The sequence below is a fragment of the Spermophilus citellus genome (assembly GCF_964194105.1).
Source record: "Spermophilus citellus genome assembly, chromosome: 2".
In the NCBI taxonomy this organism is placed as follows: domain Eukaryota; kingdom Metazoa; phylum Chordata; class Mammalia; order Rodentia; family Sciuridae; genus Spermophilus; species Spermophilus citellus.
Window position 1 is genome coordinate 241,425,079 of NC_138183.1, and position 24,290 is coordinate 241,449,368.

General features: G+C 32.5%; 3 protein-coding genes across 3 annotated transcripts; all 3 read left to right on the top strand.

Moving 5' to 3' along the window:
- Positions 1-4,295: 4,295 nt before the first annotated feature.
- LOC308639199 (olfactory receptor 5T7-like) lies at positions 4,296-5,225 on the top strand (the record flags this gene model as incomplete). The annotated part of the gene is made up of 1 exon (XM_081277326.1): positions 4,296-5,225. The coding sequence occupies one exon, from the start codon at positions 4,296-4,298 to the stop codon at positions 5,223-5,225; it is 930 nt and encodes a 309-aa protein (XP_081133452.1).
- A 4,518-nt stretch (positions 5,226-9,743) lies between these two features.
- On the top strand, positions 9,744-10,715 carry LOC308641859 (olfactory receptor 8K3-like; the record flags this gene model as incomplete). Its single annotated transcript, XM_081280444.1, has 1 exon — positions 9,744-10,715. One exon carries the CDS (start codon positions 9,744-9,746, stop codon positions 10,713-10,715), a length of 972 nt encoding a protein of 323 aa, XP_081136570.1.
- Positions 10,716-22,539: 11,824 nt separating this feature from the next.
- LOC308639098 (olfactory receptor 8J3-like) lies at positions 22,540-23,472 on the top strand (the record flags this gene model as incomplete). The annotated part of the gene is made up of 1 exon (XM_081277102.1): positions 22,540-23,472. One exon carries the CDS (start codon positions 22,540-22,542, stop codon positions 23,470-23,472), a length of 933 nt encoding a protein of 310 aa, XP_081133228.1.
- Positions 23,473-24,290: the final 818 nt, after the last annotated feature.

A 24,290-nucleotide genomic window follows, 5' to 3' on the forward strand; every position in this document is an offset into this window, starting at 1 on the left:
GAATATGTAAGGACCTCTAAAAACTCTAACAACAAATAACCCAATTAAAAATTGGCAATCAATCTGAATAGAGATTCTCAAAAGAAGATTTACAAATGAAGAAAGGATGAATAAAAATAATTAAATATGATAATAATCAGGGAAATTCACATAAAGACAATGTAAGATATCACCTTACCTCAGTAAGAATGATTATTATAAAAAATATAAGCAGTATAGGCAAGCATTAGGTAAAAAAGGAAACTTGCATATTATTGGTGGGAATTTAAATTATTAAATTAAATTAGTGCAATCATTATTAAAAAACTATATAGAAGTTCCTCAAAAAATTAGAGATAGCTCTACCATATGATCCAGCAACCCTACTACTGGTTCCACATCCAAAGAAAAGAAGTCAGTGTGTACAAGACATACACACTCCCATGTTCACTGTAGCATGGCTCACAAAAGCCATCAACTGGAAGCAAACCAAGTGTCCATGAAATGTTGTGTATACATTTTCTCTATTGGAACACTATTATGGAACACTATTTAACTACAGAAAGGAATGAAATCCTGTCACTATTGACAACATAGTTACAATTTCATTATTTTTTAAATAAATCAGGTGCATGATATAAGTTTTCTCATTTTTTGATTTATAGTTGGTATATAAAATAGTTGTATTTATAAACTTTGAGAGTGGAATGGTGGCTAACAAGGACAAGCAACAATATGGGTAAAGAGAGCAGGAAAGAAATGTTGATCAGTGAGTACTAAATCACATTTGTATAGGAATAAAAATTACTATTCTGATATTGCACAGAAGGGTGATTATAGCAGCAATAATTACAGCATATTTCAAAAATTAGAAGGGTTTTGAATGACTCATAATAAAGAAAAACAGGTTTTTGAGGAAAACACATTTCACATGGTGAAATACTATACAATACACACATGCATAAAAACACTGCATGGTGCCCACATTAATATCATTGATATGGATACTTTGGGGACTTACATATCAGTTAATATGAAGTTATAATGCAAATAATAAAAACATAAGGAATGGACATAAGGAAGACATTTTAGGCAATGAAGAACAATTGAGAGCAAACCAAGTGTCCATGAACTGAGAGATGAATAGAGAAAATGTTGTATATACACATAATGGAACACTATTTAGCTATGAAAAGGATAGCTAACCAAATAGTTATCACTATGATATATATATATATATATATATTCCCACTGGTTTTCAACAGGGTGCCAAGATAAACCATAAGGAAAGGAGAGTTTCTTCAACAAATGTTGAGAAATGGAATATTCATATGCAGAAAAAAAACATGAAATGAGACTTTTCTTATATAACATATAGAAATATCAGCTTAAAATGGGTCAAAATTGCTGGACATGGTGGCACATTCTAGCCACCCCAACTCTTTGGAAGTCTGAGGCAGGAGGAATCCAAGTTTGAGGCCAGCATCTTCAATTTAGGGAGACTTGGAGCAACATTAAAAATTGAAAAAAATGTTGGTAATGTTTGTAATGGTGGTAAAGCACCCCATAATTCAATCCTCAGTCCTGGAAAAACAAAGAAATAAATATATAAAACAAATAATTAGGGTTGGAATAGTAGGTAGCTCAGTGGTAGAGTGCTGTGGGATTGAATCCCCAGGACTACAGGGGGGAAAGTTTAAAAAAATAAAATAAACATAAAAGAAAAAAAATTGCATTCAAGTTTTATACTAAAGACCTGAAAGTAAAATGCCCAGAACAAATCATCAGGGAAAATCTTTAGGATTGTGTGTTCAGGACTGTGGGGTTGGCAATAATTTCTTGAAATGACACCATAAAAACCAACAGTGACACAAAATTTAGACAATTAGGTCTAGATCTATATCCATCCAAAAACATTTCTGCATAGAAAATAATGACCATAGTGGAAAAGCAAACAATAAAACAGGATAAAATATTTGCAAACTATATTTTAAACTCAATATTGAAAACATAAGAAACTTTTAAGGAAGAAAAAATATATCTGATTTATAAGTAGGCAAAGGTCTTGACAATATGTTTCCTCAGTGAAAATAATGGCTTACATATGTATAGAAAGACATTCCATATTGCATGTCACTAATCATCAGGGAAATGCAAATCTGAAACATTTAACAACAGTCAAAGCAGAACGCTATTTGCTTAATTAACAGCAGCAGAAACATTTACTTTTTTGTTATGAAATAAATCTTTGTATTGCTATCTAAAAGCAGAAGACTACTGGGGCATATTCCCCTCGGGGCATCTCCGGTGGGCTTCATCAAGTTCCGTAAGTGGATATAAGCAATCTAAATTAGCAATATTCACAGTGTACCTGAAACTGTGTTGCTGTTTCTTGGGTAAGAGAATATTTCAGGTAATTTGACAGGTATTTTGGAGCTAGCACATAAACTTGCAATTAGAAACTATGTTACTTTGTATTAAACATTATAATTGCTAAACTTCAAGTACTAAGTACCTGGTTCTTACAAGTATAAATCACATGTATTCATCAAAATTCATTTATTACATTAAACGAACTTCATGGTAAGGAGTAAAAAAAAAAGGAAAATACTGAATTTGTGTTTGTATAGGCAAATAAGTGTGCTCCTTAGCAGGTGTATTTTTATTTTTTTCTGACAGATTGATATATTTCAAAGTAAGGACAGTCATAAATTGATCACTAGATTGTGAGAAAATGTTTGATATATTGAACCACTGTGGGTATTATATTTTGGTATAATAGTTAAGAAGCAATGACTTAGTAAAACTTAAATCCTAGCTATGGGATCTAGTGATCTTTCATAGTATGATTTTCTCTTAGCATATCTTTATTTTTAATAGTCTAAGAATGGTCAAATCCATCATGAATCAGGTTCTGCCTTAATTCCCTGAGAAGCAGGAGTGCATTTGCACAAGGGAGCCACAGTGTTACAGGATTCAGTTGAACATGTGGGAAAAAGCATGCACTCCTGAACCGGAGGTGGGATGGCATTTTAGCTCTGAAAATCATCACCTACAAAATTTGCTATTACGTGAAATAATGCAATGTTCATGAAAGTCCATGCATCAAATAGTTATTATGATTTTTGTCCTCTATTGAAAATATAGTGTTTCCTCATGAAGCCCAATATATGTGGTATTCTCTAACTTCTACTTAAATCGGATATATGTACACTGATTTTATAACTTTACCATAGTTATTTTCTCTTTATCTCTCTGAAGTCTTTGAATACCGTGTCACTATGACTTCTTCGTACAGTATAACTTTCTTTTAACATCTAATTGGAATTCCTGTCCCATGAGGAATTTACCTGAAATATCTTATTTATTCAAAGCAATAATAAGCCACTGTAATGTAGAAAATAGAACTGTGATAGCTTGCATGTGTATTGTTTTCACACAAATTGTTATTCTTTAAAGAGTAATTCAGAAATATACAATGTATTCATGGAAAAAATCATATTTCTAAATGTGTTTAATTGAATTTATTCCTGATAGATTACTCTATAAATGAACCTAAGTTAGCACATTGTATAATTCAAGCCATTCAACATATTTAGATTTCACAAAATTTGTCCATGAATATTAACTACAATCTTGTAAATAAATATTGAATTTTACATTGCATAATTGAGTCAATTATAGCAAATCATTCTAAACAGTTTATAATTGATATAAAATTCTGATTCTGTTCCAAAGCTATTTCCCTGACATAATAACTCATGTTTTCTTAAATATTCTTAGCTGTACATGGATACAATACCTTTATTTTATTTATGTTTTTATGTGGTGTTGAGGATTGAACCCAGTGTCTCACACATGCTAGGCGAGCACCCTACCACTGAGACACAACCCCAGACAATAGCTCATGTTTTTAGATGTCAGAAGGAATTTTTCACCCATACCTTGTGTTTTAACATGAATAAATATGAAAAGATCTAATAGAATTCAGTGGTAAATTACTCAGTTAACCTGATGATTTAAGAAATGACATGGGTATAGTGACTGTGAAAACACCCTTGTGATCCACATGATCCTCCAGGGAATGCTGTGAGTGCTGCATTCAGCAACATGACTGTCTTCTTATCTACTGCTTGGAAATCAGGCAGACAAGTAAGTGTGCACGTGCATGTGCACACGTGCATGCACACACACACAAACACACACAATCTATAGGCATGGTTCATGTTTCTTAAATTCATTGTTGTTAATTCTTTTATAGTACCATCAGCTGTCATTTCACCATCATCATTGAGTGTGTTCCATGAGACTTCAGCATGAAGAATGTCACTGAAATAACTGTATTTGTGTTGAAGGGCTTCACTGACAATCCTGAACTGCAGATCTTCTTCTTCCTCCTGTTTCTAGCAATTTACCTTTTCACCCTCATGGGAAATTTAGGACTGATTGTATTGGTCATTGGGGATTCCCGGCTGCATAACCCAATGTACTATTTTCTGAGTGTACTCTCTTCCATAGATGCCTGCTTTTCGTCTGTTATCACTCCAAATATGTTGGTAGACTTTTTGTCAAGGGAGAAAACCATTTCATTTGGGGCCTGTGCAGCCCAGATGTTTTTTGCTGTAACCTGTGGAACCACAGAGTTCTTTCTCTTGGCTGCCATGGCTTATGATCGCTATGTGGCCATCTACAACCCACTTCTGTATACAGTGAGCATGTCACCCAGGGTCTGTGCGCCACTCATCTTGGCTTCCTGTGTTGGTGGAATTCTGCATGCTGTAACACACACCACAGCCACTTTCAGCCTGTCCTTCTGTGAATCCAACATAATCAACCACATCTTCTGTGACATCCCTCCTCTCCTTGCAATTTCCTGTTCTGACACTCGCCCCAATCAGCTTCTGCTCTTCTATTTTGCTGGCTCTATTGTGATATGTACTATCCTAACCATCCTGATCTCCTATGGTTTCATTCTGTTGGCTATTCTGAAGATACACTCTGCTGAAGGGAAGCAGAAAGTCTTTTCTACGTGTGGCTCTCACCTAACTGCAGTGTCCATTTCTTATGGCACTGCAGTATTCATGTATGTGAGACCAACATCCAACTATGCTTTGGAGCATGACATGGTAGTGTCTATATTTTACTCCATTGTTATTCCCATGCTGAATCCTCTCATCTACAGTTTGAGAAACAAGGATGTAAAAGAAGCAATGTGGAGTGTTTGGGAAAAAAATGTTTATCATTAAAGCATACTTTTCATACTAAAATTATATTGACAAAATTTGTGTGATAGGTATACAGTGTCAAGGGGATTAAATGAAAGTGTTTATGTGAATGTACTAATGTATTTTCTTGTTTGCAGACATTTTAAAATAAATTTCATGGATAATCTCTAGTAAGTTGTTTTACACGCAGAAAATGTTTAACATCCATTTGATTTTTACGATGTTCATACCAGTATAAGAAAATGCATACATAAATGTCAGCATTGATGCTGATACTAAGTGAAATGCTAAAAAATCCACACATGCTGGCATATATTTACATATGATTTGCTTTAAAATGCTGTGTGTGTTTGTTTAACCTCTATCTAGATCATATAATACTGCAATCATAATTCTATGGCATTTTCCGTAGAGTAATTTGTACCTGATTCTAGCTCAAAGAAACCTGCTATATTCTTATATCCATGCAGCAAACTACTCAGCCTGTGGTTCAGACACCAGAAGTAACTTGATCAAATTCCAGGGTGTCATCACCGGGATAAGTTTTGAGGGTAAATTTCTTTCTCTTTTATCATACCTTCCACAACACTGATCTAAGAATATTCTCTAACTCCTCACAGACTGCAGTAACTATACATCAGCATTTAAAAAAATTATATTAAAATATACGAATCACTAAAGGAAAACAGTTCAGAGAGTTGTGTGCTGCTGGCTAGCCAATTTTGCTTTATCGAGGTCTATGCCCATATCAACCATTGTGAGACTCCCCTCGGGTCTGAACACTGCTCACTTTTGACTATTTTTTTTCTCTTGACCACTAATACTCTGTGAGGCTGTTACAATGCTGCTGTTTCTTACTATCATTTTTCCTGGAAGAAAAAAACAGAAAAGGATCTCTGGTACACTCATATTTAATCCTGCTTCCAATACATCTAATTTTCCTTGAAAATACATGCCTCAAATTTCAGTTTATATGATATTGTTTTTTTTTCTTTATCTTCATTACTTTTAATTAGTTTGTGAATTAATTTCTCCTTCGATACTACATTTATTCATTAATGATAGCAGAAAAAAAATCTTCATTATATCCAATACAATGGATATTTTCTTAATATGGAACTACTAAATGTCAATGATAACACAATGGTAAAACTACAGAGTATCTCATATAGAATATATTCCTACCTAATGCATGTAAATTTGTTTTCCTCTCTTGGAGGGTTCACCATGGAGTCATTGTACCATGCAACTCATTCCTTCAAATGTCAAATCCAAATAATGGACATTGATATCTGTTATCTACACATATCTAAACAATGTAAATTTGTATTGAACCTACATATACATGTTTTAAAATTATGGAAGAGTTCATTAAATACAACTCAAAATTTAAAGGATGAATTTTTTGCTTTAAAAATTTCATTTGAGTTACAGTAATCAATCACAAATGTACTAAAAGAATAAACCACAATTTGAGAAAATAGATACATGTGTTAATTAAATATATATATTTGACTAATGAAACAATGAACAAATATCCATATAAACAAATCACAAAAGAAGAAACTTTTTGTGCACAGTGTATGTATTTTAATAATTATTTGGAAATTGTTAACATAAAATGAAATTAGATAATCTTACATGTGCTTAAAATTGACAGTAATTAAAAAGATGGAAACTTTAATTATGACAAACTGGACTAACGGAACATTTCCACTCTCTTTATGGGACTGTAAGAGAAATAGTCATTTTGAAAACAGTTTGTAAATATCTAGCATTTATATATTCAGGAATGGCAGAGAATATGATCCAGCTAAAAGAATTAAATGGATGAATCAAAAATCAAACGACTAAGTTTAGAACAATAAACATGTAGAAAAAGACTTTTGTTAGCATAGCATATCATATATCCTCACTTAAAATATCTGTAAAGTTAAAGTATATTTTATAGATAAATATGTGAATTTATGGCTCACCAATGATAAATGTATGAGAATGAGAAATGGTAGATAGTGCTTACCTCAGGCCACAGAAAGAAAATGACAGGTTAAAAATCATGATTAATAGGAAGAGGAAATATGTCCAAATAGTTTCAATTTTGAAAACTATGATTACTATGGGAAAAATTAAAACTGTCTAAGATGAGCCAGGCATGGTGGCCCATGCCTATGACCCAAGCATTGCAGAAGGTTGACTCAGAATTGAGCTTAAGTTCAGTCTCTGCACACTTAGGTAGACCCTGCTCAAATAAACAAAATAAAATAAAATAAAAATAGGCCATGGAAATAGCTCAGTGGTATAGCACTTCTCAGTTTAATCATATACACTGGTAAAAGAAGAAAGAAGAAAGAAAGAAGGGTGTAATTCTTAAGGTTGAATAATATAACCTCTTTTCTATATACCATATTCAATGTATTAAAAGAATGGATGATTAAGTTGCTTGCACATGTTAGCTATTTAGAAAGATGCTGCAATAAAAATGAGAATCTAAAATTGCTTTGAGATATTATTACCAACACATTTGTGAAAACCTATAAGTGGGATTGATAAAGTATAAAATAAATGTATAAGTAAATAATTATATGAATACATAAGTGAAGTCATAGTTAATTATAAATTGTTTCTCACAATTAGTGGATAACCTCCAGGCATTTCATTAAGCTCTCAAATGTTTTAAATATAATCAGCAAATTACTTGAAATCTCCTCAGGGAATCTTAGAAATTTAAATTTTTTTTTAAAGTATAAATTGCTTTCAAAACCTCATGTTCAGAAACACAATGAAAAATCAAGAGAGTGGTTTGATTGCAGGTAATATCAGAGAAGGTTTAGGTGGCACTATGCCTTACCAGAACCTACAGGAATTGTTATATTTTGCTATGGATTTTCCATGTAATATAAGTGGTCATTCATGATTGTATGCTTTCTACAACTACTTAACAGCTGCAGAAATAGGACCTATTGTTTTTTTTCCTTTATATTCATTTCTAAATATTTGCCTATGCTGTTATAAGCAGTTCTGAAACACACGAGTGTGTTTTCTCAAAAAATTAATTAAATATACATATAACCTTATATCTAATGGAGGTCAAAACTTAGAGGGGATACGAATTAAAAAAATGGGATATAACCTCTTTATTTGCAAAAGTTGAAAATCAGTGGTGTCTTTGCATATACTAACTCTAGATTCTTTTGATGACACCATGGAAAGTCCTTGAATATTCAGTGATTGTGCAGATAAATGTAGAGATGTGATCCATCCCAGATGTCCTGATAAGGAAATGAAGTTCCCATGTTACATTGAGGTATGTGTGCAAAGCATTATTTGATTGTCAGGATACTGTACGTATCTGCTGTTAACATGATGACAAAATGTTATTCATTTTACAGTGATTTACATCTGACTAAATTTTTCTCAAAACTATAGTGTCAAAAATGAAAATTTAAGTATACAGCAAAGATAGTAAACTAGAATGAAGCGATTTGTTACATTTTTAAAACTCCCAAGCTATTCAGAGGAAATATCGTTCTTTTCACAATTATAAAATTTGATAATTGCCATACCTAAGTACTTTATTTTTAAATTTTCCACTGAAAAATTAATCCTCCTTTATTCTTCCCCAAGCCCCTGAAAGGACATGTGGGTTTGTATATGTGAATGAATAGTTTTATATAAATTATTTGCCAAAAACTACTTTGGTATACGCTAAGTTCAAATATAACTGAGACTCTATGTACATACATATATTCTGCTTTATTTCTTGGCATAAAAATATTTGCAGAGTGATCCATTGTAATTTTCTTATTTATATATCTGTGTAGTATCTACCAAATGTTTAATGAGATTCTGCTCTAATACCTATATGCATAAGGATTAAAAGAACAGCATTTGAGTTAGAGTTCTTTGCATATTTATAATTAAAAATTCTTATTATTACTGTACATGATTACTAAATGTTTCTATCTGATTAAAATTACATAGTGGCAAATGAAAAACTGAAGTTCAATAATTTGATTTATCTGTTACTCAAAGTTACTATTGTGTTTAAACTTTTATAATATTTGCCCATTCTATCTATCTGCCTCTCTTTCTACTTATCATCTCTAATTATTCTCTGTCTCAATCTCTCTCCCTCTCTCTCTGCCTCTGCCTCTCTCTGGAAATTTTACATTTGGAGCTGTTGATACTTGGGACTGGATATTGAATATATCAGGATATTTAGAAACTAAACTAGCCTCCAATTAGATGCAAATAGCAGGTCACCTCCCAACTTGTGCAAATTATCACCTGCATAAACAAAATACCTGTGAGTAAAGAAACCTAAATAGCACCACAAATCTACCTCTGTCTCTTACACTATTTATACATATCTTTCTTTTTTAAGGGAGTTTTTTAAAAAAATTTTAAGTGGAAAAATTTCCATGTATCTTATTTACACCAAACTTGCTTAATAATGTGATACTATTCGAAAGTCTCCAGGTGATAATATTTGAAATCTATTGATATCTCTATCCAGAACAGGTTTTATAATAAACTTGAATGGAGAAACAAAACCTCTCAGTGGTGCATGAGTTCATTCTGATGGGCATCACATCATGCCCTGAGCTGCAGGCTCCATTATTTGGGCTGTTCCTCATCATCTACCTGGTCTCAGTGTTGGGCAACTTGGGCATGACCATCCTCACCAAAGTGGACCAAAATCTGCAAACACCCATGTACTTTTTTCTCAGGCACCTGGCTATTACAGATCTTGGTTACTCTACAGCTGTGGGCCCCAAAATGTTGGCAAATTTTGTTGTGGATCAAAATACCATCTCTTATTATTTTTGTGCTACACAGCTAGCTTTCTTTCTTGTGTTCATTGCTTGTGAGCTATTTATTCTGTCTGCAATGTCCTATGATCGCTATGTGGCCATCTGTAACCCTCTCCTCTACACTGTCATCATGTCACAGAGGGTATGTTGGGTTTTGGTAGCAATCCCATATATCTACTGCACATTTGTGTCACTTCTAATCACCATAAAAATCTTTACTTTACCCTTCTGTGGCTACAATGTCATCAGTCATTTCTACTGTGACAGTATCCCCTTGTTATCTTTGCTCTGTTCCAATACACATGAAATTGAAGTGATGAATCTGATTTTAGCAGCTTTTAATTTGATTTCCTCTCTTCTGATTGTCCTTGTGTCCTACCTGCTCATCCTCCTAGCTGTTCTCAAGATGAAGTCTGCTGAGGGTAGGCGCAAGGCTTTTTCTACCTGCGGATCCCACCTGACAGTGGTCACAGTGTTCTATGGGACTTTGATATTTATGTATGTGCAGCCCAAGTCCAGTCATTCCTTAGACACTGATAAAGTGGCTTCCATATTTTACACTTTGGTCATCCCTATGCTGAATCCTTTGATCTACAGTTTGAGAAATAAAGATGTAAAGTATGCCCTACAGAGAACATGGAAAAAATTACATAATATTTTTATTAAAGTTCATGTACCGTGTGACCCATGCAAATAAGATTTGCATGTTAACATGCTTTGTTTCCTCTAGAATCAGTATCGAGTCCAAATGGGCTCAACATTTTTCAAAAGATTGACCATCTTAGTAATAGTTAAACATCAGAATGCTGTAAAATTTAGTGAAATAAAATATTTAAAAAGGTTTTGTCTTTGGGAAGAAAAGCTGAACATCGAATATGATGCTTGAACAAATATTATAGTACCATAGTATGGTCTTAAGAGTTTGAAGATGAAAAGGGCATTTACAGAGATGCATGCAGAAGGGGAGTGAGGAAGAATAGGCACTGATGAGGAGTTCATGGTTTGAGCATCCTTCTCAACTATTACAGTAAACTTTGCAGTGTCTCCATTTGTATTTAGCATTTCTTTATTTGTTGTGTAAGCACATTCACTGTGTTTCCTGCTTTATGCGTTTCTCTGTATTATGTTAAAAATAGGGTTGATTGCAGAATTGCGTGGCTCAGTATAACATGATTATTTGGTGGAATCAGCCATATGAATATGGCCGAATGTGTGTAATTCACAGGGGCATCTTAGGGTCTTTCTCTTTTCTCACCAGTTTCTTTACTTTCATCTAAATCCAATACAGCCTTTTTAAAATGTGCCGTCCAACAGTTTTAGATATTCATGGTGTTGTATGATTGTCTAATAGTGTTCTAACCTAATTTTATAAATCGTTTCTCACCCAAAAAAGAATAGTAGATTGTCACTCTCCATCCTGAAACCGATACCTCTGGTCCTAGGAAACAATTAATCTACTTTCTGTCTTTATAGATTTACCTATTCTGGTCATTTTTTTAATAAACGAGTACATATAATATATGGCTATTGTGACTGGCTTTTCTGACTTAGCATAATGTTTTCAAGGTTCAGCCATGTTGTAGTATGTATAGGGATGTCATTCCTTTTTTATTGCTGAACAAGAGTTGCCATATAACACAGCATTTTTACTCCTCGGTTTATATTCAAATAAATTAAAACACACCTACACAAAAACTTGTACACAGTGCTCATAGTCACATTATTCATAATAACCAAAAAGTAAATACAGCCTTTTTAAGTCTACTATTTGGATATCAACAGCTCACATTTGTATCATTTGTAATCACCATAAAAATTTTTACAGCTCATGACTTCAGTGCAACCTCTAATTTTGTCAATTTCAGTGTACCTCTATATGTGAGTGAATACACACTTTAAGAGAGATTTCTTGAGTTCTGACAAAGAAGTTTCCAGAATGTTGCCCTTTTATTTTCCTTATTGAGTTGATATTGATTTGTTATAGCATATAATTTTTAATGCATAGTTACTCTTCTTCACTTCTCTAAAAAAAGATTAATTCTTGCTGAAAAGTCACACTTTATTTGTATTTCTTCTTTTATCATGTGTTTAGTCTAATGATGAAGCAGGTCTGTTGCTCTATGTTAAGATTGATGTTCCTCACATTTCATCCATATGTCAGTTATGATCCATTCCTTGAGTTGATCTGATTTTCTGCCTGGAAAGAATCAAAAAGATAATCCTACAATTTTCACCATTCTTTCTTTTTAAATTTTTTTTAAATCTGTTATAATTAGGTACACATGACAGTAGAATGCATTTTGACACATCATACATAAATGAAGTATAATTCTCACTCTTCTGATAGTACATGATGTAGAACAACACAGGTCGTGTAGTCATATATATATATATATATATATATATATATATATATATATATATACATAGGGTAATTATATCTAATTTGTTCTACTATCCTTTCTACCCCATATCCCCTCTCCTCCCTTCACTACCCTCTGACTAATCCAAATACTTCTATTTTTTCCTAGTCCCCCGACCCCAGTTATTTCTAATGAGAGTGTAGCATGCTCTGTATTGACAGTAGTACCTGTCATTTTCAGGACATAGTTCATTGTAAACCTCTCTAAAATCTGTCTCTCTTTTTGTTATTTTCATTGATTTCTTTTCATAGCATTTTATTCAGGCTGTGTTGGGACTGATCTGTTTCCTTGGTAGCCCATCATGTACTAAAATTATCTTTTAACCAGATATGAACAAAAATTGTTCATTACAACAATAAAAGTTTATGTGTATTGTCAAATGGGACTAATTATTACTAAAGAATTATATGATTGATTTTGTCAAAATCACATTTTATGACTTTTGACTATCTTTATATGTATAGATTCATATGAAAATGTAATTTTCTAAACAGTGTATGTTTGACAGGGACAAAATAAAATGTTAATTTTTGCTGGCCAAAAGATTAAGAAAATGTTTCAATTGTATTTTTAAATTATTTTCTGTTTCCTCAAATTTATGTTTACTGCATTTTAAATTATTTCATGTTTCCAAAATGACTTCAGTGAATAAAAATAAATAAGAAAAAGATAAATATCTCTAATATCTGTGTTAAATAAACACTGCAAATTAGTTTAAAACAATATTTGACTTTTATTATAAATCTGTATGTGACTATTTTTTTTGACTACTGATGGTAAAACCCAGGTAGGTTCTCATGAATGTTAGGCAAGCAGTCTACTACTGAGTTAAATATTCAGACGTTGGTGTGATTTTTCATAAACCCTCAAATGATAAATCAAAAGCAGAACAAAATGTATTGAGATGTAAATTTTGATAAAACATTTAATTCATTCTGAAAGTTTTTGCTTTTCATTGTTAAATAGATTTATAAGATATATCAGACAGTTACATATTTTTTCCATAAAATATAGTTTTAAAAACCAGGAATTGGAATCTAGTAAAACCCTTACAAAGGTAGTTTGTGTCAACAATGTTCAGTAGTTTGTACAATATTGATTCAGGAAGCTCAATATAGTTTAGAATAAGAAATATACAAAAATTGTTGGGATACTCAGAATTTCTCTATAAAAGCAATCTGTACTTGAAGTTAGTGTAATAAAAAAGCAGTGTATTGTATTTTTAATTTATATGGATACCAAAATATAAATGAAAAAAATTAATTAATGAAGACTCTCAAAATGGAAATTTAGTAGGTCATGGTGGTGCATACCTCTAATCCTAGCAGCTTGGGAGGCTGAGGCAGGAGGATAGCAAGTTCAAAGTCAAAGTCAGTGAAAGCGAGGTGCTAAGCAACTCAACAATACCCTGTCAGTAAATAAAATACAAAATAAGGCTAGGGGTGTGGCTCATTTGTCAAGTGCCCCTAAATTCAATCCCTGGTACTCCCCTCCTCCGCAAAAAATGGAAGTTTATAGTAAAAATAACTCTCTACCACCATCTTCAGATCATGTCCAGTAGGCTTGAATGGTGAATTCTACTAAGTGCTAAGGGTGAAAGGAGTAATTGTTTCTACAAATTCTTCCAGAAACCTGAAGAGATGAATTTTCAAATATTTGGAGGCGTATTCCTTGGCTACCAAAGGTGGATGAAAATATTATGTGTGTGAAAATTCTAAATAAAATATAGCTGACAAATCTAGTGATGTGTAAAAAGAGTGACAATATTTAAGCAAATGATTTATAATTTTTAATGTTCAAATATTGTAATATCATCAACTGTATTAAGAAACTAAAGAAGAAAGCATGCCTGTCACATTTCTATAGAAGTGAAAAAGTTTTTCATAATTTCTAGTATGCATAAACTTTGACTAAACTAATTTTGAAATAAAACTTTCTAAGACTTTTAGTATTCTCCCTTCTTCATTTTTATTTATAACTTTTTTGCAAGATCTATTTTCTTTGTCAAGGGGTAACATTATTCTATAATTTTAATAGGATACTTTCTTTAGGAAACTGAATTTTATGTAGGATATCCATAGAATGTTATTATGTCCAAATAATATAACAAAAATACATAATTTATTCTATTATGATAGATTCCTATCACAATATCTCTGATTTTGTTTGGTATGGTCTATTCACAACTACTCACATGGTTCTCTCTTTAAATGTCAAAATTAAATCATGGTTAGTGATAAACCTTCTCCATGCTTATCCAAGATATGCAAAAACGAACATGCAGATTGTTTTGTCTCTCTCTCTCTCTCTCTCTCTCTCTCTCTTTCTTTCTCTCTTTCTATCTCCGTCACTCTCTCTCTCCTTCACTTCTTTTACTCTCTTTCACTCTGTGTGCGTGTGTGTGTGTGTGTGTGTGTGTGTGTGTGCCCGCGCGCGCGTATGTTTGTATGATTCAGACCATGGAAAACATCCTGAAACACAAAGGAAAATCACAAAGATTGATACATTTTACAATTTAAAATTTCCATAGTCTCACAAAAATAATTATAAATATAACAAAAGAGGAAGCTATGGACTAGAGAAAATATGTATAATTGCTCATTTGTAGAATTAATAAACATATGCCTAAGATCCATAGATAAAAATGTATATGTACATAAAAATCACAAAATGAGAAATATCTTATGGCTTATGCATAGAGTTTGATAATAATTTGAAAATACAAATCATATAAAATATTTTTACAAACTCAAAAAATTGACAAAACTATACAGTTTAGGAATACCAAACTGGATTAATGGAAATAATTCCACTCTCGTAATGGAGTGTAATATTGTTAGAGATTTTGGAATACAATTTTCATATGCTTAATATGTTTCTAGATTCAGCAAAATCAGGAAAAATGAATATCTAAACAGAATAACATGGACAAGTTCAAAACTACATATCTAAACTAAGAAATAAATTTTTAGTATTAGACATTACAAATTTAAAAGAAAATTAACTTAAAAATTAACTTGTTTATTTTTATTTATTATTATTATTATTATTATTATTATTATTATTATTATATTTTTTGCTGGGGATTGAACAGAGGTGTACTCTACTTGCTATTTTTTTTTATTTTGAGATAGGAAGTCCCACTAAGTTCCTGAGATTTTCATTAAGATTTTTGCTGAGATTGCCCTAGAATGTGTGATCCTCCTGCCTAACTCTCCAGAGTTGCTGGGATTATTGGTGTGCACCACTATGGATGGCCATACTATGTATTTTTAATGAGTATGTAAATGTAGAGTTAGTCAATGACAACTTCCACATGAATGACACATAGTAGATGGAGCTTACCTCTGGTAATGCTAATAACTTGTAAGGATCAGAACTAGTAACAAAAGGAAGAGGAAATAGTGTGTTAAGTTTCAACTTCATAAAAGTTTATATTAATGATTAAAGTAAAACAAGCACTAATGTGAATATGTTCTCAATTTTATTTCTATGTAAAATTTATTGTGTAAAACAAGTATGTTTAATTTAGGAAAATATTTAGCTATAATATTAACATATCCTAGAGCATTTAAGGTTTGTAGAATCTTACGTTTATTAAATCATTTAAAAATTTGAGTTAAAAATGCAAGCTAATGTTTCTATATAAAATGCAATAATTCCACAAACCAAAAGACATCATAAACTAATTGAAAATCTAGTTTATTAGAGAGAATAGCAAAATTTATTTTAGACATGTATGCAAGTGTTACAGTTCAATCATGATCGTTATTTTAAAAGCAAATAAATTGTTCAGTAATCTGGAATTACTGAACTTTTCTAACTTCATTTTTTCCAAAAATTATTGAGATAATATTCACATAATATATTGTTAACTATCCTAAAGAAAACAATTTTTTTATTGTTGGTTGTTCAAAACATTACATAGTTCTTAATATACCATATTTCACAGATTGATTCAAGTGGGTTATGAACTTTATTAGCAATTATTATATCCATAGTTTGTTCAATCAACACTTTGTTACAGTTTTACAAGGTTATCATCTCTCCCACATATCCACTAACTACTGTTTCCTGGTATTTTCCTCCCTTCCATGCCCTGGATACTATAAATTTTGTTCCATCAGTGTGGGTTTATATCCTTTAAGTATTTCATAAAACTGAATTATACTAAACTTGTGCTTATTTTACACAGTATCTTTCACTTTGGATCATAGTTTAAACATTCATACTTACTTCATTACTTTTCTAAAATTTTAATTTTATTGTAGTGACAAAATTATCACACAATATATCCTCTTAAACTTTTAAGTGTACAATAGACTAATAATTTTATTCAAAAGACTGTACACTAGATCTGCAAAACTTATTAATCTTTCACAATAAAACTTTGTATATAACTGGGCAGGGTAGAATAGAACTATAATCCCAGCAGTTTAAAAGATTGAAGCAGGAGGATCCCGAGTTCAAAACCAGCCTCAGCAAAAGTGAGGCACTAAGCAACTCAGTGATACCCTATCTCTAAATAAAATACAAAAAGGGGTTGGAGAAGTGGCTCAGTGGCTGAGTGCCTCTGAATTTAATCCCCAGTACTCCCCTCCAGCAAAACAACTTTCTACATTTTGATATGTATCTCCTTTCCCCAGTCCCTAGACAGCACTGTTTTAGTTGCTAATTCTGTGAGATTGACTATTTCAGATATTCATAAAACTTGAATGGTGTGATTTTGTCCTTCTGTGACTAGCTTATTACATTAAGCTCATGTCCTCATGGTTCCTCCACATTGTTAAATATTGCAAGATATCTTAATCTTTTAAGGTTAAGTAATATTCCATTTCTGAATATGCCACATTTTCTGCATCCAATCCTGCATCTGTGGAATTTAGGTTTTATCTACATCTTAGATATTATGAACAGTGAGGCAGTGTATATGAGTGTGCATGATTCTCTGAGATTCTGAGTTTGATTCTTTTGGATTAAATCTCAGAAGTGGGATTGCTGGTCTCTATGGCCTCTATAAATTATGTGTATGATATAATATATATATATATACTTATAAATATATAATATTATAAGCATACATTTATATATAAAATATGTATTATTTATAAATAAATAAATAAATATATATTAAATAAGATATATATTACTTACAAGAAATACCAAGATGGAGACAGACCATAGTAAATAGTCTAGACAATGACACGGAAATGAATACTGTTAATCAAAGCTAAAGACGACACAAAGTTACAATTTGATTATACTATGTGAAATAAAATACACATATTTGAGCAAAATTTTAGAATAGATATTTTATTCATGTCTTTACTCCTTCATTATGTATTACATCAGTTAGTCAACAAAAATATTTTGAACATCTCTTTCCTGGGTATTATTTTAGAGACTGACAATAGAAAGGTGAACTGACATGACTTTTTCACTTATTTTGCTTATAGAATAAAAAATTTCACACAATAAGTAGCATAAAAATTGTTGTAAATGATTTAAATTACAGTTTTTATCATGCTTTGAGGGGAGATTTCTGATCTGGATGAGAAAATATTTTTCCATCATAATTATTTCATTAAAAACTAGAAATTAGACCAGTTATATGAAGGGTATCTTTAAAAAATTAATACAAGTGGCATTGGATCTATTTAAAATAATTAGCATTTGAATTTATGTTGTATATCTGGTTTTTTTTTTTTTTAAAGAGAGAGTGAGAGAGGAGAGAGAGAGAGAGAGAATTTTTTTCTTTAATATTTATTTTTTAGTTCTCGGCGGACACAACATCTTTGTTGGTATGTGGTGCTGAGGATCGAACCCGGGCCGCACGCATGCCAGGCGAGTGCGCTACCGCTTGAGCCACATCCCCAGCCCTGTATATCTGGTTTTTAAGGTTTATCTTCACAGGGGAGTTGTTCTTGAAATCAAAATGGTGGATTATATTCAGTTCTAATTCTTATATTCACATATGATCATTAGTACCACAGTCTTGTGCTTTCTAACTGTTGAATTTCTTTCATCCCAGGACCATCCACAGGACCTCCCAGCTAACCCAGGGTAAAAGGGTACGGTTCAAGAAAAGGAGACAGAAACTGATGTAATTACTGTGCCTTGTGTTACTCAGTTAAGTTGCCAAAGGGACCCACGATCTTTACCTTTCACTTCTGCCTGATTAATGAGCATTCTGTTTGTGGGTTTTTTCCCCCTCTGGAATCAAGCCTTTATTTGGCAAACTTGTTTCTTATGCTCAGAGACTTGAGACCCAGGAGCAAACATAGTTCAGGGTGAAGGTCTTCAGGGACACCAGACACTTATAAAATCTTCAGCATGCTCCAAAGCAACCTTGGTGGGGGGCTTCTGCAGATCTCTCCACACAGGTAGGTTCCACCAAATATTTTACTTAACAATTAATCCAACTACTTTGAAATGTCTACTTTCAAAGACTCAACACTGAAGTGGTGTATTTTTCTTTCCTGGTGACTCAACTATCTTCCAACACATTGCTCAGTGGTAGCTGTGGTGATAGAACTTAAACAATTATTTCTAAACTTTCTATTTGTTGATGAAATAAATTTCCCTCTTTGGGGGTTTCTGCATTGTTCGAGATAGGAAACTATGATGAAAATATTTCTGGGTTTCAGTAATCAGTCTCTGTGTCCAGAGCGGGCACTGGGAGACATGTGGTCATTCAACATTTATCCCAAACATAATACATGTCTAAACAAGTTTATGAAAAATTCCATGGGCTTGGAATATGGCTCAGTGGGAGAGCACTTATACAGCCTGCCTGAGGCCCTGAGTTGTATCCTCAGTACAAAAAATTAATAAATAAAATTCATTCCATGTTAAAAAGCAATGGAATATAATTTATAAATTATCTCAGAAGTTAATTAATAATTAATTTATAGTATAATTTCTTATTCAAATTTTGTCATAGTTGGAAATGGAATGGGACATGAAAATGATTAACATTAGTTATTATATATATTTTTAAACTTTTGGTTACTACAAATTTTACTGTATTACTAGACCTATAAAATAGTTCTACTAATGACTAATTTGAAAAAATGTAGAAAATTAAATTAGCTCAAGCACAAATGCTAAGTCAATAAGACTGTGAGGGGGGAAAAAAAACAGGAGAATCTGGTGCTATCCTAAAAGAACTATTTCAGTAGAGTGTACAAACTGCTACTGAAAAGCAACCCTGGATTTGCCATCAGTCATATTTCAGTAGAGGAAAGAGTCAGCAATAGGTAAGGACATTAAATGTGCAGACACTGTCTGTTCACAAAGCTAACTGCATAGATTTATAGAACAGTCAGAAATAGGTGTTTATGATGTTTTTGATTGCTAAGTTAAGGATGCATGTACAGAATGCATCCCATGTGAGGGCAAACAATGCACAGTCACTTATGAGTAGTGAGACAGGAGGTAGGTTGGTCCATGTCCTGCTGTCACAGTGCTTTCTGCCTTAAGCCCACTCTGTATTCTTCAAGAACATGCAGTTTTGAGGCACATCAGTAAAAGATATGGGAGAACTGATACAATTCAAATTACAGCTTCTCAGATTCACGATGTGTTGAATGAAGTATCTACATGAAAACAAACACGCTGTAGATTGAAGAAAGAATATGTTTGCAGGACAGCATGTTTTCTTAATGTTAAATTTGTAGCTAGATATTACTCTAAGTTCTGATCTTCATTTTCAATATAACTGACATACAATGTTTACATATATTTATGGGGTACAATGTCAAAATTATAAGCACATATACAATAAGTAATGATTGAATGCTAATTATTTTTCAATCTTCTCAAACACTTAACATTTTTAAAAGTAATTTCACATGTTTTGGTACACTAAAGGTGTACATATTGATGGGATTCATTATTACATATTCATACACACACAATACGACAATATAATTTAACCAATATCACTCCACAGCACTTCCCTCCTCTTTCCTCAGACATTGGTCTGTTTTCTCTAAGGACCTCTCTTTGATTTTCATGGGATCAAACCCACCTTTCTTTTCCTAACATTTAACATTTCTTTGTGTTTGGAAATCTTCTAGCTGTTTTCTTCTTCTAACGGTTTTGAAATCCATCCATTTTTTTTAAATATGCAAAGTTATAATTCACTTGCTCTATTTATTTAAACTATAAAAGCCCTCAGTGAGAGATAATACATTACTATTGTTCAAACAAAGAACCACATTAAAATTATTCAAAGCATGTTAATAATAATGACTGTAGTTACCATTGATTTTGTATACATGCCAATAGATATCCCTTACCTTGTTTAATTTGCAAATTATAAGAGCACAACTAGTTGGTACTTAGTTGTGCTAGTAATCAATGCCCCAAAACAACAAAAAATCCAGCTAACTAGGACTGGGGTTGTAGCTCAGTGGTAGAGTGCTTGCCTCACACACGTGAGGTGTATTGGGTTTGATCCTCAGCACTACATAAAAAAAATAAACAAAATAAAGTTATTGTGTCCAACTACAACTAAAAAAAATTTAAAACTCAGCTAACTAAACAAATAACATAAACAAAACTACACTAAACATAGTAAACAAGTTACAAAACGATAAAGTTTGGACAATATCTTCATCTAATATTGTATAAAGATTTGTTGAGTGATCTTACCTCATTGAGTTTCAATTTTATCATCAGATATGAAAACAATTGTATACAATTGAGCACTCCTGCATAAAAATGAGGTAATAACTTCAAAATTCTTAGTATAATTCTGCCCAGAATTGATCTGCTGTATAAATGTCAGCCCTCTCCCCTCATTATTTTATACAAGGAAATCAAAGGAATCAGAGTTTAGCAAATAAAGTTGTAATAATTAAAAATTTAAGATAGACTTTAAACAATTTATGTGGTACACCTAGTCCAATCTATATATATATATATATTAAATATATAGATTGATATATTTAATAGTAAAAGTATTGCTGGGGTTGTGGCTCAATGGTAGAGAATTTGCCTTTCACATGTGAGGCACTGGGTTTGATACTCAGTGCCACATAAAAATATATAAATAAAATAAAGGTTTTGTGTCCATCTACAACAACAACAAAGTAAAAGTAATAAAATAAAAGAATTTGAAAAAAAAATAAAGGATTGAGGTTCAAGCCTGTTTTCAGACAGTTGTAAAATAATAATGTTGTAGTGATTAATACGGAGAAAAGGAAATATTGAAATTCTCTAGGTTGATTAATGACAAGAGTAACTTGAATAGGAAAACTGAAGAAGCCAAGGAAAGGTAACTGGTGGTCATTCTGATTCACTGACTTTTTAATGGGTACTCAGGAAAAAACACGTAGGTGTTGATATACATATACACACACATGTATATATCTCAAGTTTGATGCTTATATGACTAATATTTGTATTATAATAACCCCACTGACTCAAGAGACTGAGGCAGGAGAAATGAAATTTCAAAGTCAGCCTGGGCAACCTAGTAAAGCCCTGAGCAACTTAGAACCTGACTCCAAATTTAAAAACAAATATATATATATATATATATATATATATATATATATATGCACATATATTATATATATTACACAGGTCTGGGGATGTAGCTTGGTGGTTAAGCACCCCCAAAAAAACAACAAAAGAAAAAGTAAGATTAAATAAATATTCACTCAATATATATTCACTTAATATATTTGAATATATGTGTGTGTGCGTGCACGTGTGTGTGAAAATTGTCCTTGCCATTTTTAGAATATGTTCCTCTTAGGGTCAACAACCTGTGCTTCCCATATGGTGGCCCTCACTGGTTTCTATGGGACAATACTTTTCATGTATTTGTGTGTGTGTGTGTGTAAATAATGAACAAATAAATTGTTTATCCATACATATCTAAGAGACTCAATTGTGTCTGGTGAGTTTGTGTTTCTGAGATTTGGAAAAGACTGGATGAAAAGCAATTAAGTATTGAATCATTTAAAGGTTTGCCAATCAAAATAAAGACTTTAAGTGATACACTTAAAAATCTAGCATGTAACAGAGAAGGTGATTTCTGTATCTTTCCATTTTTCCCATTAAAAGACAAACACAAGAAAATAAATGGCTTCTGGAAATCTCACCCAAGTGACTGAATTCATTCTGTTGGGAGTCTCTGACCTCCCAGAGCTGCAGATTCCCCTATTCCTGCTCTTCTTGGTCATCTACGGGCTCACTGTGACAGGGAATCTGGGCATCATCACCCTCACCAGTGTTGATTCTCGGCTTCAGACCCCTATGTACTTCTTTCTCCGACATCTGGCTGTCATCAATCTTGGCAACTCTACTGTCATTGCCCCTAAAATGCTGGTCAACTTTTTAGTAAGTAAGAAAACCACCTCATACTATGAATGTGCCACCCAACTGGGAGGATTTCTGGTTTTCATTGTAGCAGAGATTTTCATGCTGGCGGTGATGGCCTACGACCGCTATGTGGCCATTTGCAATCCCCTACTTTACATGGTGGTGGTATCTCGGCGGATCTGCCTTCTGCTGGTGTCCCTCACCTACTTCTATGGTTTTTGTACAGCTATTGTCGTAACCCCATGTGTGTTCTCTGTGTCTTACTGCTCATCCAACACAATCAACCATTTTTACTGTGATAATGTCCCTTTGTTAGCACTGTCCTGCTCTGATACCTACATTCCAGAAACAGTGGTGTTCATCTTTTCAGGGACAAATTTGTTTTTCTCCATGATCATAGTTCTGATATCCTACTTCAACATTGTCCTTGCCATTTTGAGAATACGTTCCTCTGAGGGTCGACAAAAAGCCTTTTCCACCTGTGCTTCCCACATGGTGGCCGTTACTGTGTTCTATGGGACGCTCCTTTTCATGTATTTGCAACCAAGGACCAACCACTCATTGAACACTGACAAAATGGCTTCAGTTTTCTACACGCTAGTGATTCCAATGTTAAACCCTGTAATTTATAGTCTAAGGAACAAAGATGTAAAAGATGTTTTGAAGGGATTCCTACATGGTCCATGCAAATAGTTCAAACCAATGTAAATTTAGAACTACGACTAACTTACTTGTTTTTGTTTCCTCCAAAAAAAACACTGCTCTTTAAACAACTTGCAGTAAATGATTAGAAAATCCACTTATCTCAGTAAGAAAATTTTAAATTGTCCTCATCCCATCTTTAATAACCCAAACAGGAAAAAAAAGTATGCATGTAATAGATATTAATTATAAATGAAGGGAATTTTAAATTAAATGTGAAATACTAAAGAGGACTTATAATTTCTAAATAAGTAAGAGATAGGCTGACTGTAAGGGACAGAGGTCGGTGACAATAATTTCTTGGAAAAGAGACAAATCTGAGATTACCCTCTTTGCAAGAGAAACCTTTACACAACTACTAAAGATAATATTTTATTTTTGCAGAATTTTCTTCATCAAGTTCTCAATTTTTTAGGGACCATTTTATCTTGTTTTTAATAATAAATGTATATCACAGAAAAACTACATTTTTAGCAAAAGATATCAACTAACCAAAAAGTATTTAGTACACATGGAAAAGAACATGTGAAAAAAATAGACTAAAATAAGTCAACATAAGCATTTTCTTCTTTTACCCCTCTCACTTGGAATGTGTACAAAAAACAAAACTCTGTCATTCATCCAAAACATGTATGACTAATTTTTCTACCTCATGTAAAAGTTATTATATTAATTATCTTTTTTATGAAGCCATAACATTTAATATTATTTCTTTTAGTATTTTCATTTAATGTAATATGGAGTGAAATAAAACTATGCCATCCCTCATAAAAGACATTGTTGTATATTTCTACAAGTGTCACATATTC